The sequence below is a fragment of the Myodes glareolus genome, chromosome 11 (assembly GCF_982192425.1).
Source record: "Myodes glareolus chromosome 11, mMyoGla1.1, whole genome shotgun sequence".
Classification (NCBI taxonomy): Eukaryota; Metazoa; Chordata; class Mammalia; order Rodentia; family Cricetidae; genus Myodes; species Myodes glareolus.
The window spans coordinates 49,930,427-49,946,675 of NC_142036.1; the positions used below are offsets into that span (position 1 = coordinate 49,930,427).

A 16,249-nucleotide genomic window follows, 5' to 3' on the forward strand; every position below is an offset into this window, starting at 1 on the left:
TTTTTCTTAAAACATGGTAGTATTACCTTTTACCTTTTTATTCTTTTAAAATTGACACATAGTTGGGGCTGGAGAGATGGCTCAGTGGTTAAGAGCATTGACTGTTCTTCCAGAGGACCCGGGTTTGATTCCCAGCATCCACATGGTAGCTCACAACTGTCTGCAACTCTAGTCCCAGGTGATCAGATGCCCTCGTCTGACCTCTGAACACACCAGGCATACACATGGTACACAGACATACATTTGGGCAAAACACCCATACACATAAACAGTGGATGCGCAATCTTGAATTATACCCACAGGGTACAGTGTTCTGTCTGAACAGGTGTGTATAATGTGTGATGTTCAGGGTACTCGTTTCTTCGTAGTGCTGGGGGGGGATTCAGAATTGACAGTTATCATTTCTTTGTGTGGGCGCAGGGTCTCCTATAGTCCAGTTTGACCTTAAGTTCCTCACGTATGATCTTTAACTCCTGATCCTCCTCCTCCTACCTCTCAAGTGCTCCCCTTACAAGCATGCATCCCCATACCTGTTTTCCCTGCCTATCCTGAGATACACAGTAAGTTGCAGATAGTTAGAGTTACCCTACTGTGCTGTTGTATGCAAGAACGTACTCATCCTTTCTAACTATGATTTTGTGCCCTTGGTAAACCTCAGAAGATCTGGTGGTGGTGGTGGCGGCAGGTATGTGTGTGTGTGTGTGTGTGTGTGTGTGTGTATGCATGTATAGGCAGGTGTGGAAGTCAAGAGGACAACTTGTGGGAGCTAACTTTTTCCTCTATCTTTTTAGGTGAGTTCCAGTCTATTGGTGGTAAATTTACTCTTACCCACTGAGCCATCTTTTGGGTTCAGTATGAGACATTTCTAATATCTTTCTCTAATGGGTGAAAAATTTGAAGACATTAAATCCATTAGAAATAGAGAAAAAAAGGTCAATTTTAAAAGAAGATTGAACTACAGAATCAGACATTCTTATTAGAATCGGTGGCCTCTTAACCACGTCCATCTATGTAACCGTTCTCCCTCCTGACCTCATTTTGGGGACTGTTACCCTGTCTGGCCCGTTATTAACACTGTTTTATTCTGAGCCACAAGAGGTAAGGATGCTGAATTTCCAGAATTGGGTTTGAGTCATTTATGCAATTGCGTCTTACAATTTGCCACCGTTTTTGGAGGCTTGGTAGCATTTCCTTCTTAAATGTGTGTGCGCAGTCACACCAGGGGCTAGCTTCCCTTCTGGATCATGTGAGAGCATCGCCTCAGGTGGGGTGAGGCCAGGGTTGTACATTCTTCAGGTTCTTTGGTTTCAAATGACGAGAACAGGAGCAACTCAAGGTATTTGAGAGACTTGGGTAAAGTTCAAGCGTCTTCAAGGAGCTGCACTGAAGTTGTTTCGCCTGCTAATTTACAGACAGCAAAGCACAAGCTTGAGACGGGCATGGGTGACTTGCAGAGAGCTGACTGCGGAAGCCGGTTGCCCAGGTGGGTCCTTTAAACTTCAGGTCAGAGGAATCTTGTTTGGTGGCCTGGAAACATAGGTATCAAGTTAGGTCCCCGTTTCAGCTAGGCCCTTAATACCTGGGGCACCAATTAAATTTGTACCAGTAAAGAGTTGAGTTATATGTTTGTACTCATAGGTAGTCAGAACTTGACCAGGTTTCACACAGCCCTACCCTGTTCTGCAGGACCATCTGCTTCAGGTCAGGTCACATATAAGAAAAACGTAGACACAAAATGGGAAGGTTAGCAGGTGTGCAGATGAACTTGACATGGAGCATCTGTTTAGACATATGTATGTAGGAACACCTCTCTGAGCCTCGGTTTCCCCATCTATAGAAAGGGCTGAGTATATGTTCAATAAACATTGTGTTCATTTTTATTAGCATTTTTATAACGCAACCCCCAAATATTGTCACACTGTTATAATAGTACTGTGTCTTCTCCTGAGAATCACTTCAACAACTTAGAGACTGATGAAGAAAAAACTTTTATAATGACACATACCAGTTCTGGCTAGTGCACAGAGGGGCCCAGCTATGAACAGAATCCCCCCCCCCCCAATCAGCCTGTGCAGTTTCTCAGCCCCAAATTACACTTTGAATAATTAAACATGTTTTGCAGAGACAGAAATTCCAAGGCTTGGCTGTTTGGAAATATGGGGAGATTGAAAATATGAAAATATTGTCATAGTTATCCCGAGACAGGCCAGGATTGCTTTTCCCAAGCAGCTGTTAGCCAGGGTCGTTCTGTCTGACTGGCAGAACTATGATCTTGATAAGAGATAGCGGGTTCACACCAGGTTCACTTAGCACCGTCTGCCAGGGTCATCTCTAGACTGCCTGGCAGAGGCAGCGAGCGTTCTTTTCACTAAATCTTATTTTTTGTGTAACTTAATGTTTTCTAGGCAAGTTTATTGGTTTTATTTAAACAAAATACCTGTTTGTTACCTCTGTTTCCTCCTTCACCATTGCATGAGGTCTGACTTCGGAGCAGTGGAGATGACCCCTGGTCTGCTGGGGAGATGACCCCCGGCATTAGGCAATGCCTTTGCTGCCACTCAGCACCAACGAAGGTGGTCTAACTCCACAAGTGTGGGCTCTACCCTTTCAGATCCTTTTGTAACAGACCAGGATATAAGCCCAGAATGTGGAGTAGGTCTGATCCTTTGCTTCAGAACAAGGACCCCTCTGGCTTGCACTCAGAAGAGAAAGAGTAACGATCCCGAAGCATGCCTTAGCATGACCCCAGCCTAGTAGTCACTTTTTGCGGTCTTCCATCCTCTTCAGTAATTTTTTTTTTGCGTCAGCTTTTTCTCCCTTGCCTCAAACGGTCCGTTTGTTTTGCCTCTTCGTTATTTCTTACAGAAATGCTCCCCCATCCATTTCCTCTTATCTCCCAAATGGAACCTTTGCGAATGCCTGAATGGACAGAGCCAGGGCTGTGGGATTGTGGAGGATGCTGGAGGCACAAGATGAGCCCTGCAGTCAGCGGCAAAGGTGAGCTGCGCACTGCGGGGAGGCGGGGCGCACGTTCTGTAGGGCTGACATCGTAGTGGATGGGGCCAGGGCTGTCTTTCCTTTCTTCAAGCTCTCAGCTCTTACCTGGAGCAGACATTATCAGAGGCAGAATGGGAAAGCGTCAAATCTGTTATCATCCTTCCCTGTGGCAAAAAGTATATCCGTTAGCAACGGGATTCTTTGCTGTCTCCAGTGTCACCCACATCACGCTTTAAGTTAATCGAGACTCACCAGGAGCACGAGCAGACCGAACACAGATCAGTTCATTCGAAGGTGGTGTGTGTGCTGGGAGTGTGGCTCTGTCTTGGAGCAGGTACATTGCATCTGCAGAGCCCTGGGGTCCCTCCTTAGCACTGAGAAGAAGGGCGAAACAAGCTAGTGAACTGATGTTGCTCATCATGTGTAATGTGACTTGTTGAAGGGAGGCCTCTTGCTGGTTCCCGGCTGCTCAGCCCCGAAATAACCACACAAAAACTGTATTATTTAAATCACTGCTTGGCCCATTATCTCTAGCTTCTTATTGGCTAACACTTACATCTTAATTTAACCCATCTCCATTAATCTGTGCATCACCATGAGGTCGTGGCCTACCAGCTAAAGTTCCGGCGGGTCTACATGGCTTCTCTCTCTGACTCTGTCTCCTTTCTCCCAGCATTCAGTTTAGTTTTCCCTGCCTACCTAAGTTCTACCCTATCAACAGGGCAAGGCAGTTTCTTTATTAACCAATGGTATTCACAGCATACAGAGGGGAATCCCACATCAATGACTGAATGCTAATAATTCAGTATTCAGTGCTTTAGCTGGGCAGTGATGAGGCACACCTTTAATCCCAGCCCCCAGGAGGCAGAGGCAGGTGGCAGGTGGATCTCTGTGAGTTCAAGGCCAGCCTGGTCTACAGAATGAGTTCCATGACAACCAGGACTACACAGAGAAACTCTGTCTTGAACAACAACAACAGCAGCGGCAATAACAAATCTTCTTCCTGAAGATAATTACTAGTGAGGAGCCTTGTCTCTGTTGTATTGTAGGGGACAGGTAGGCCCTTCCTGGTCACACCACATGATCGCTTTGTGAGGCAGCTTGTGGAAGAGATAGACAAGACTGTGACCCTGCTAAGCAAAAGCACCATTCTTACCACTAGGTTGCAGGGTGCTTTTTGGTCTAAGCCCTGGCATTCACTGTCTCAAGAACCCCTTCTTCGTTTTGGTCATGGTTCAGATAGACTGGGGTAACCACCCTCTTGCTGCGTGTCCGAGCAGACAAAGCGCCCATCTGAGTATTATTCTCTTTCCTGACGGACAGAATGAGTCAGAAAGGCAATTCCGTCACCTCCATTCATCCTCTCTGCTTTAGATGTCCTGCAGTGATAATGTCGGGGGCAGTAAGTGGCACACTGTGGGTGTTTGAGGACCTTTAAAGAGAGAACGTGCTGCCCCCATGAGCAGGGCGCTTTCTGAAGGAAGTATGACAGCGAGCCCAGGGCTCCACACTGCTGGAACTCAGGAGACTCTGGCTTTCCATGTGGCAAGAGATGCTGAGGAGGCATCTGGGCTCCACACAGAACAAACCTGCTTATTTCTGAGTCATTGTAGATATGGTTTAAATGGACACAGAACAGGGCTTTAGGCTCTGTCCTAGGTTCAAGTCCTTCTCGGCCACTCACAAGCGGTCACTCAATCTTCATGAATATCTATTTTCCCATTCATAAATTAGAATAATTAAAGATAGGGTTTGCTCTCTAAGACAGGCATGGCAAGAGGATCACAGATTTGAATTTGGAAGCAACCTGGGCTACATAGTGAGTTCAAGGCTAGCCTGGGCTATGTAATAAGACTCTCTCAAAAAATTAAAAAAGGAAGGAATGAAGGAAAAAGAAGAATTTTTATATGCTCAGTGTGTATGAAGTAGATCACACATATACATGTTTTGGTTAGCTTTTTGCCAACTTGACACAAGCTGGAGTCATCTGAGAAGAGGTAACTTCAGTTGGGAAAGTGCATTCATAAGATTGGCCTGTAGGCAGGCCTATGGCCTATTTTCTTGGTTAATGGTTGATGTAGGAGAGTCCAGGCCATTGTAGGTGGTGTCAGGCCTGGGCAGGAGGTCCTGGGTTGCATAGGAAAACAGGCAAAGCAAGCTAGGAGGTACAAGCCTGTAAGCAGCACCCCTCCATGGTGGCTGCATCAGCTCCTGCCTCTAGGTTCCTGCCCTGACCTCCCCTCATTATGGACTACAGCTGTAAGTTGAAATAAACTCCCCCCCCCCGACAAGTTGCTTTTGGTCTTGCTGTTTATCACACCAATGGAAATCTAGTAAACTATAGGTGTGGGGTTCCGTGGAGCTGGAGTTGCAAGAGGGTGTGAGCTCGTGGGCATGAGTGCTGGGAACAGAATTTGCCTTCTATGCAAGAGAAGCATGCTATCTTAACAGCTGAACTATCTCTCCAGACCCCGGACATGGTTCTTGATGGATGGTAATCTAATAGAGGAAGACCAAGGGGGCATTTGGAGGGAAACTTGTACAATGCCAACCTCAACTATTTGGACATGACTAATTCACACACATATATAGTCTCTGTGGGCATCGACACGCATGTGCACATATCCACGTGCACATAATTTAAAAGATAAAAAGACCTTTAAAACCCTTCGTAAACAAGTCCCGGTGGTGTCTGTGGATGGTTTGATGACTAATTAGGTATATGTGCGACACCAAGTTGGCCTGCAGGTCGTTTGTTTTCCTTTTAACTGTTGTCACCAATGACTACCTGAAAGCCAATTGTTTCTCACAGACTAAGATATGATGGCAGTCTTTGCATATGGGGCCACTTCCAGGGGGATGGGAAGGCTGACAACTGTAGATCTGGGAGAATCAGGATTGCCATCGGGAGGCGCCAGACACTCTCGCCGCCAAGGAGGGAGGAGCCCTGTAAAACTGCAGGAGGATTTTCTCCAGGTGAATTCCTGGAGGCACGGGGATCTTGGACCTAACCCAATACCTTTTTTCCTTCCCTCCCTCCCTCCCTCCCTCTCTCCCTCCCTCCCTCCCTCCCTCCCTCCCTCCCTCCCTCCCTCCCTCTCCCCACCCCAGCCCAGCCGGCAGATTCTGTTAGATGAGCGTGCGCGCCTCCAGCTCCAGCCGGTGGCCTTGCCTTTCTGGGAGTTCAAGCGAACCCTCCCTGCAAAGGGATGTATTCCGTTATTACTTCCTACTTCGATGCTATTACCCGAACCCAGGGCCTGGACCATGCTTCTCAAGAATAGCTGTCAGACATAAGCATTTAATGACACCCACGTCGGTCAAAGTCTGGAGTCAGGATCAAGTGTGGACCCGCACTGTCAACTCCAGAATCCCTGGGGACCTGGTCAGAACGCCCATTCTCTGGCCCTATCTCTGTCCTCCATTGTCAGTCTCTTGGGAAGGGAGGGGGTGTCCCTAGTGGGTGATCATGAGATGACTGAAAGTGGACGTCCAGTGGATCTGGAGGCGCAGCGCAGGAGTGCGGGAAATCTCCGGCTCCGGGATCGTGGTCACGTGGGTTCTTTAGTTAACCACCCACTCCCTCTTCACTGTCTTTAAAAGGAAGACGAACTAACGCCGCCGTTAGTCGTGGGTAATCTTTGCAGTCTCTGCAGCTGCTGGTCTTTTTGAAACGAACTCCCAGGTCCCTGCCTCCTCCGAGGCTTCTAGAACCACCTCTTGAAACTTCCCTGGAGTAGAGGAGGCGGGGAGCCCGGCCGGGAGGAAGCTGCTTGTGCTGCGACTGGCATCCTTGGCATCCGCTCTGTGTAGGGTCTGGCAGCCACCGCAGGGCTGAGCGACAGCCAGTGAACTGCAAGTCCCGCGGGGACCGAGGAAAGCACGTGTCTGCGTGTAGAGAATGCAAAAAAAGAGAATGTTTACCTACCAGGTAAGTGCCCTTTTGCTCAGAGTGTGGTTTCACTGACGGTGTGGATTCCCGCAACGGGAAGCCAGCAGTAAATAGAACAATAAAGGGGCAGTGGGGATGCGACTGTCTCGAACACTACTGGAAACACAAATTTTATTGACTTTTGGGTTGGTTGTGTGACTATAAATGTATTTTTATAAAAAAGAAATCCCCGTGGCTTTCCTCCGTGGGTTCCTGGCAGTGGATGAAATGATGATGCTTCTTGCCCGAGCATCGTGGACCAGGGAGGATGTGCCTGTCTCAGGCAGGTGTCATGGCTTGAAAATGAGTCGATTGGCAATCCTTAGTCGTGGCAGAAATAGATTTTTTTTTTTCCTTTCCGGATAGGCTGAGCTCGGTTAAGTCTGATCTCTCCTATTTGCCGGCAAGGAAGCTAACTGTTGCTTCTTCACGGTTACCTCTGGAGACTGTTTCAGAGCAGAAGTGGAAAATTAGGTCAAGCGAATATTGTTTGTGTGTGTGGAAAGCAAAACTTTGAATCTGAGTGGAGCTCTGTTCAGAAAGAGAGCTTGATGATTTTTCTCACATTTTAGAAGGCAGCAGACTGGTGCTGCACACAACACAGCACAACAGGGGGACGGAGTTTTGTTCTATTTCAAGTGGTCTTTTTTCCCTGTGTGTGTGTGTGTGTGTGTGTGTGTGTGAGCCTTTCACTTGAAATTTCATTTTTGCTGTAATGATCCTCTCTCTCCGTGTAAATGCTATTTGAAAAGTGAAAGGGAAGATTAGCGGAGCTATGGGGACAATGACAAGTGAGACAGACACTGGACAAACCTCTATCCCCCAAAATATTTGCATTACGATTCATAACCTTGGCAAAACTACAGTTATGAAGTAGCATTTTAGGTGGTATAATTTTATGGTTGGGGGTCCCCACAACATGAGGAACTGTATTAAAGGGTCACAGCACTGGGAAGGTTGAGAACCACTGCTCTAACCGGCATTCTGTCAGAAGGAAAAGATCACCAAGTGTTAAAGAAGGAAATTAAGGGCTCCGTTTTATGTTCAGGAGTTTCCTAGATGAATCTGAAATTCTTATTTCAAAAGCCGTGTTACAAGTCACACTTAAGCCTTACACAAGATGTATAAGTGTTTGAAATAAACAAAAGCACATAGGACTGTTTCTGGGTGAGTCTGAGGAACCCAAATGGATCTACTCAGATTCAACATTTCTCAGAATGTATTCTTCATATAAAAAGGTAAAGCTACTAAATTCAGCCTATCAAGTACATAATTTGTCTTTAACAGACGTTATGTACCTTGCGGAGACTAAAACACTGTAACTCAACAGGCAATGCCTTAAAATATATTTCATGATAAAATGTTAGTTGATGTTTCAAGTCATCTTATGCAATATATTAGAAAGTGATTACATAAAATTCTGAGGCAATCATTTGCTGGTAAGTTTTTGTTGATTGTATGCAAAGCCCTTGAAAACTAAATATTTAGATATTAGATTTCATAATTCAGTGTTTAGTACATTGTGATAGACACTTGGAAAATTATACTTATTACAGTATTATTTACAGACAGTTGAATTTAAGCTTTCTAAAAAATACCACTCTAAGAATTTTGACAGAGATTAGCTTTTTCTCATTTTGGAAGATACACATATAGTTTTAAAGAGTTGAATGTAAGTCAATTATTAGCTGTCAGTTATTTTAGAGTAAATTTTCTCTGTTCCTAATATGAAATTGTTTGAGGACCTTAATATTTTGCTTTGAAAAAGATACATATGAAGATCGTAACTGCTAAGCAGAAACACACAAGAATGCTTGATGCTTAAAAGATAAACCTAAAGGAATGTGGCTCACTTGGAGAACTGGCCTCATCTGCACAAAGCCCTGGCCTCCATCCACAGCATCACACGAATCAGGCGTGGTGGTCCTTATCTATTATCCTACTACTCAGAATATAGAAGCGGGAAGATCAGGGAGTTTAAGGACGCCCTTGGCTACATAGCAATTTTTTGGCCAACCTTGGCTACATGAGATCTTGTCTTAGAGAAGAAAGGAAGAAAGGAGTAAGAAGAGAAATGCATTTATATGCGTTTTTCTTGTCTGTGAAATTCTCTCTGGTGAGGATAAACTGGAGTGTTTGAAAAGGATGCTTGGCTTAGGGAGGGGCAGGTGGACAGGTGGATGAAGATGGCCGTGGCCTGTCACAGTTATCCACGTCTGCAGGCCCAGGATGCCTCATTCAGGGGAGGTGACATGTCGACACACACACAACAGACAGGATCCTAACAGCCCCGCTGTCTGGGCAGCTTGTGGTGGTGGGCTTCTGTCAAACACAGATTTAAAAAGTAAAATTCAGAAGCAAGATTTCCAGGTCAGAAATCACTTGATCTTCAGTTGTCTGGGAATCCTGACCAACGTGAGAGGCATACCCAGTGGTGCGTCAGTGGGCTGGCATCACCCTCTGATACCTCGCGGAATGCTTTTAGAACATGCCACTTCCTTTCTCCCTCGGAGAACAGTGAAAAGGGGGCATCCCATAATGTTTCTCATCTCTGCTGAAAAGGATATGAAAGTTCAAGGAATTTATGTGGTTTGTCTAAGAGCTGGTGTTGAGCAGAGTGGAGGCTGGGAACCAGGGTTGTGTTCTGTCCACTGGGCCAGGATACGTATGAATACACATAGGTTGGCTGGTGATTGTTTCTCTCCTTTTGCTGGATTTGTAAGTCTGTCTGCTCTTCGTGGAATGCCGTGTTATTTCCGGGGCAACCTTTTCTTTCTCCGCAAATCCACTGTCAAAAGATCTCCTGAGTGAATTGGGACCTTGTGGGTCATGGGAGAGGGTAGAAGAGGGGCGAGAAAAGGAGGGGAGCGGAGAAAAACATGGAGCTCAATTGAAAAGAATCCACTGTCAATATTGGGGTTTTTAAAAGTTATTTATTTTTTTAGCTTGAGATCCAAAATACGTTTTTGAGCTAGTACGTTAGCACACCATGCATAACCCCAAGTGCACAAAAGCTTCTCCGAGGCTGTGCTTCAGGAAGAAAAGCTCTGTTATCAGTGATTGTGCTGTCTAAGATGCGACAGGAATCTGGACGTAGCGAAAGCTATTTAGCCAAAGGCCAAGCCTCGTTCTAACAGCCGCCCTCCCGCAGTGGCTCTCAGCAATCCCGCATGGACTGGGACTTGGTAGAAAAACTGCAGAAATCGACTGGTGATAACGCTAGCTTATCAGTTCCCTGTTTTCTAGGTGATCTTGGCCCTTCCTTTCCCATGGTATGTACCTGACCTGAGGCTGGGAAAAGGGATGATGGGATCAGTTCTCTGTTGTTTTTAAATTTTGTGTTCATTGACCAGCTGAACAAGGGAAAGCATTTTTTCAAGTTCGTGTCTTTCCCTGGGACTGTTCATTATTTTTTTTTGTGTATATGTATGTGTGTGGGTACACATGTACACACGCATGTGCATGTACATGCATGTGCAAGCCAGAGGATAACCTCAGGTGCTGCTCTTCTCCAGGCACTGTCCATTTTGAAAAAAAATCAATTTTAATTATTATTTAAATATTTTAAGCTGGGCGGTAGTGGTATACACCTTTATTACTAGCACTCAGGAAGCAGAAGCAAGTGCATCTCTGTGAGTTCGAGGCCAGCTTGGTCTACAGAGCGAGTTCCAAGACAGGCTCCAAAGCTACACAGAGAAACTCTGTCTCGAAAAACCATATTAAAAAATAAATAAATATTTTATTATTTATGTATAGGGGCGTGTGTTTGTACCTATATGTGCATAAGCATGTGGTACCTGTGAAAGCCTGAAGAGAGTCAGGTCCTCTGGAGCTGGAGTTGTAGGCAGTAGTGAGCAACTTGATGTGGGTGCTGGGAACTGAATTTCGGTCCTCTGAAAGAGTAGCAAGCGCTCTTAACCGCTGAGCCATCTGTCCAGCCCAGTTTAAGTTATTATTATTATTGTATGTATGTATGCATGCATGATGTCTATGAGAGTGTGGGGATGTTCATGCCACAATTCTGTGTGCATCTGGAAGTTAGAGGGTAACTTTTCTCACATTCTCCTGTGGGTTCTGGTGATCAAACTCAGTCTGCTTAGGAAGCAAGTGGTTTTACCCACTGAGCCTTCTCGTTTGTCTCCTCTTTGGTTTTTTGTTTGCTTGTTGCTTGTTTATTTCTTTTTTGAGACAAGAGTCTCTCATTGGCTTGGTATGAACCATCATGAAGCCTTTTACATGGATTCTTGTTTTGAACTTGGACCTTCATAGTACAGAGTAAACTCTTCACCGACTGAGTTATCTCCTCAATCCAGTTACTTCGTCTGTCTTAAAAGGCCTGGATGAAGGGCTGGAGAGATAACTCAGTAGTTAAAAGCACTCACTACTTTTTCAGAGGATCAGGATTCAATTCCCAGCACCCACATGGTGGCTCACAACTGCTTGTGACTTCAGTTCCAGGAGATCTGGTTTCTTTGGGTATCGGATACATACTCAGTGCACAAACAGACATGGGCAAAGCACTCACTCACAAAAAAAATAAGAAGAAATAAATATTAAATAAGAGGCTTGATGAGAAGAAAACACAGTCAAGGTTTCTGATTGTTGGTATGTGGAGTCTGCTGAACTTGGGATGCAAAAGTGTTAACTACATTGCTTTCGGAAATGAAAACTTAAGACCCTGTAGATTCAGTCAGATCTTGCTTGATCACAAGGCTAACGTTGTATCAAACCATTTACATTTAGTTACATTTTTGTTAACAGTATCATCTTGAAGTCCTTTTCTCAAATTTGTTTGAATTTTACTGTTCTCTTGGCTTATAACTTCCTGAATTTAATTGCTTTCTGTGTGACAATTCAGAGTACTGTGTTTGTTCTTTATAGAGAAAGAATTGCTCCTTATTCCGAAAGATTTGGTGGCATTTTTATGGTTTCTTGTTTGTTGGTTGACTTTTTTTTTGTTTTCTGGACAGACTCACACGGCATAGCTCTAGATGATGGCCTGGAACTAAACATGCAGAACAAGCTGGCCTTCCACCTGCAGCTCTAACTCTTGCCTCTGCCATTCCAGTGCTAGGAATACAGGTGTGTGCCACGGTACCCGGTCATCCAGTGATTCTCTATATAGAAAGGTCATCAAGGGCTAGGGTTGCGGCATCGTCGGTAGAGTGTTTGTCCAGCCTGTATGAAGCTGGGCTTGATCCACAGCATCACATACGCTGGGTATGGTTGTGTACATCTTTAATTGTAGACCTGGGGAGACAGAAGAGTTCAAGGTCATAATCACTTATACAGCAAGTTCAATACCAGCCTGGACTGCATGACATATTGACTCAACAAAGGTAGGCCTGGAGAGATGACCTGGTGACTAAAAGCACAATCATGAGGACCAAATTCTAACCCTGGCACCAGTGTAACAAGCCACATATCCCGTGCATGTTTGCAATCTCAACTTCAAGAGGGATGGAGACAGGAGACTAGAGTTTGGAGCTTGCATCCTAGCAGAGAAAAGCTTGAGACCTAGGTTTAGGGAGTGAAAGAATAGGTGGGTATAAAATAGTGGAGGACACCCAACAACCCCTCTGGCCTCCATGGGTGTACACAGGTGCTTGTACCTGCACATATATGTACACATACACACATGTGCACACACAAATAAATACATAAAAAAATCTTTTTAAAAGGTAGCATATATACCATAATAATCATACTCATTTTTGGACATAATTTTTGTTTGCAAATTGCACCTGACATTTTGACTCTTTATTTTTTAAATGTTCAAGAAATTTAAATTTTAATTATTACCTCCAAATTTTATGTATAAATATGTATAAATAGTATAAATAAACAGTCGCTATGCATGTCAAGAGCTTATGTATTTTGCTCTCAGTTGTTAGGAAGTGCCCTATTTAAAGTACATTAAATGTGTTTTGGTTAAGGATGTGTCAGCATCAGACATGCTCCGATGATACAGCCAAACAGCGCACTGAAGTGTGATCACGGAGCTGAAATCCACAGTGAGGGGTGGGTTAAGATAGGACTGGGCCTTGAGAGACAGCTCTGTGGTTAAGAGCATTTGCTGTTCTTCCAAAGGACCTCGCTATAACCCACCAGGTTTCCCCTACCTTTGAATCTTTGGATTGCTTGTCCTGTTGGTTTAGCAGTCTTGCTCAAATCAGAACATAGAGTTATATGATACCGTCAACAAGGGAAGTTTAATACAAAGAAATACTAACTATAAGAAGAGATAAGGCCGGGCAGTGGTGGCATATGCCTTTAACCCCAGCACTCAGAAGGCAGAGGCAGGTGAATCTCTGAGTCGAGGCCAGCCTGGTTTATAGAGCAAGTTCCAGGACAGGCCTCAAAGCTATAGAGAAACCCTGTTTCAAAAAACCAAAACCAACAAAACAAAACAAAACATCTACACTTGGTATCCTTTGCTAGGGACGGTGGAGCCACACATCTTTAATCCAAGCACTCGGGAAGCAGAGGCAGGTGGATTTCTGTGAGTTCGAGGTCAGCCTGGTCTACAAGAGCTAGTTCCAGGACCGCTCCAAAGCTACAGAGAAACCACGTCTTGAAACAAAACAAAATAAAACAAAAAAAAAGAAAGAAAGAAAGAAAAGAAAAGAAAAGAAAAGAAAAGAAAAGAAAAAGAAAGAGATAAGCCAGGTGTGGTGTGGCACACCTTTAGTCCCAGCACTTGGAAGGCAGAGGTGGGCAGATCTATATATGTTCAAGGCCAGTCTGGTTTACAGAGCAAGTTCCAGGACAGTTAGGGTTGTTACACAGAGCAACCCTGTCTCAAAAAACAAAAAACAAGCTAAAAGAAGAGACAAGAATGGACTTTGTAGAGATTCTTTCGGTCCCTTAGCTCTGAGGGTGAGTCCCCACATTGGAGACTATCCAGCTCTGAAGGAGTTTAGAGCTTGCTGGACAAGGTGAGGTTTGGCCATCGACTCGCAGACATGACTCGCAGTGATGTCTGCAGGTTTAAAGGATCTAGGGTTGCTGATTAAGCCATCAGTCCCTTCTAAAATGCAGTTCAGTGGTTGGCGGCCAGAACCAAGTCATGCAAACAAAGTGGGAATCTGGGTTCCCTCAAGGGCAGAAGGCCTTCAGAGCAGGTAAGTTGTCAGGGTGACGAGGCTTGTGCAATGGCTGACTCTACAGAGTTCAACCTTTGGGTCGCAGTCCAGAGGGGTGCCTGTGAAGAGGCCATCACCACACAGACTGCAAGGCTGCCAGGAGATTTCATTCTGGATCTTTGGCTGGGTCGGGCTCCACCCTGGATCCTCACATTCGTACTGCCTGCCATGGCCAGCAGTTGCAGCAAGCCTTTGTCCCACGGTGTCTCTATTGCGCCCTCTACCGAGCTCACTTTGGTCTTAATAGAAATTCTGTTATCTTTTTTTTTTTTATATATATATATATAAATCCTATATTGAAGGCTGCTTTTAAAGTTTAGAGGCAATAGACTGACAAAATCTTGTGTGTGTGTTTTAGAGAGAAAGAGAGAGAGAGACAGAGACAGACAGACAGACAGACAGACAGACGAGGGACAGCAAAAGAGTGGGTGTAGGGGCGCTGTGGTATGTGTTCGCCTCCATAGGGCGGCTTTCGGGCAATCTCACTTCCCACCCTGGGTTCTGGGATGGAATTCCCGCCATCAGGCTTGAGCAGCAAACGCTTTTATCCCCCGAGCCATTTTGCCTTGTCTTTCCTTTTTCTGAGCTATAGTTTCATGTAACCCATGTTGATCTTGAACTCCTGACCAGAGGATGACCTTGCACTTCTGATCCTTCTGCCTCCACCTCCTGAATACTGGGTTTACAAAGGTCTTCCACAATCCCTGGTTTATGCAATGCTAGGGATCAAAGTCAAGGCCTCCTGTCCCGTGTGCGAGCTCGGCAAGTATTCTACCAACTACGCTTTAGTCCCATTCCCATGTTCTTTCTTTTTTAAAAAAGATTTATTTATTTATTATATATATATATAGTGCTCTGCCTATGTGTATCCCTGCAGGCCAGATGAGGGCACCAGATCTCATTACAGATGGTTGTGAGCCACCTTGTGGTTGCTGGGAATTGAAGAGCCAGTGTTCTTAACCTCTGAGCCATTTCTCCAGCCCTCTTCCCTCTTCTGTTCGCGTCTCGTCTCGTCTTGTCTCGCCTCGTCTCGTCTCCTCTCCTCTTCTCTTCTGTTTTGAGACTGTGTCTCACTCTGTAGCCCAAGCAGGCCTGGAACTAGAAATCCTCCTGCCTCAGCCTCCTTGAGTGCTGGAGCTTGTAGGTAAGCACCATTGCCTCTAGCTAAAATGAATGTTTCTCAGTTACTCTTGTAGGGCGAACTAACTAACATTGTCTGCTTTCCTTTGCAGCTATTACGCCTGCCTTTGAGTCTCTGAGAACACAATGTCTGTCTGCACACCTTCCCACAAGGACTCTTCTCAGCTGCAACCTGCTCAAGACATGGATATCAAAAACTCACCATCGAGCCTTAATTCCCCTGCTTCCTACAACTGTAGCCAGCCCATCCTACCAGTGGAGCATGGCCCCATCTATATCCCATCCTCCTATGTAGAGAGCCGCCACGAATACTCAGCGATGGCATTCTATAGTCCAGCTGTAGTAAATTATACTGTTCCCAGCAGCGCCAATAGCCTGGAAGGCGGGCCTGTTCGACAGACCACAAGCCCAAATGTGTTATGGCCAACTTCTGGACACCTCTCTCCTTTAGCGACCCATTGTCAGTCATCGCTCCTGTATGCAGAACCTCAAAAGAGTCCTTGGTATGAAGCAAGATCACTAGAACACACCTTACCTATGAACAGGTAAAGCCCTGTCTTCATCTCAGTCATGGATGGTGGCATGATCCTCACTTCCCAGTTTAGGAAGAAGAAAGACATGTGGTAGACAGGGGCTTTATTCTGTCACTTGCTTAGGGTACCGGAGTCATATTGCTCTGTCCTATTCTGATAGTCTAGCTCTTATTAAAAAGTTGTGCTTATGGATGGAGAAAGTACGTTGTAATGCATGTTTTCTTTATGTAGCAATCATCAAACTTATGTCAGTTGGGTTTTGGTGAAGGTGTTAGGCTTTAAATGTTCATTCGTTTGTTTGTCTGTTTCTTACAGTCAGATTAGAGTCTTACTGTAAAATGATAGGTAACTCACTGGTGATGACAAATTGTTTCCAGGATGAAAGTAACCATGGCAGCACTACAGCTTCCACAATGTAGCCAGGCAGAGCCAGGAAAGATAATGGGGCTGGGCCACAGGAATGAGCCCAGGCGGTGCTTTCTAAGGATCAAGGAGGAACTCAC

At 45.1% G+C, this 16,249-nt stretch overlaps 1 protein-coding gene across 10 annotated transcripts in view; it reads left to right on the forward strand.

Moving 5' to 3' along the window:
* The first annotated feature begins 1,344 nt into the window (after positions 1–1,344).
* Positions 1,345–16,249, forward strand: part of Esr2 (estrogen receptor 2) — a 96,615-nt gene continuing 81,710 nt past the window's right edge. For 7 of the 10 annotated variants that reach the window (XM_085697519.2, XM_085697521.2, XM_085697522.2 and 4 more), the window contains exons 1-3: positions 6,195–6,928; positions 11,899–12,010; positions 15,306–15,758. In XM_085697519.2, the coding sequence (XP_085553645.1) occupies positions 15,340–15,758 (419 nt within the window). In that variant the 5' untranslated portion in view covers positions 6,195–6,928; positions 11,899–12,010; positions 15,306–15,339. Of the gene's footprint in view, positions 1,484–2,865; positions 2,998–6,187; positions 6,929–11,898; positions 12,011–15,305; positions 15,759–16,249 lie in introns of those variants that run through there. The other 3 variants (XM_085697517.2, XM_087911750.1, XM_048415860.3) reach the window with 3 other exon arrangements.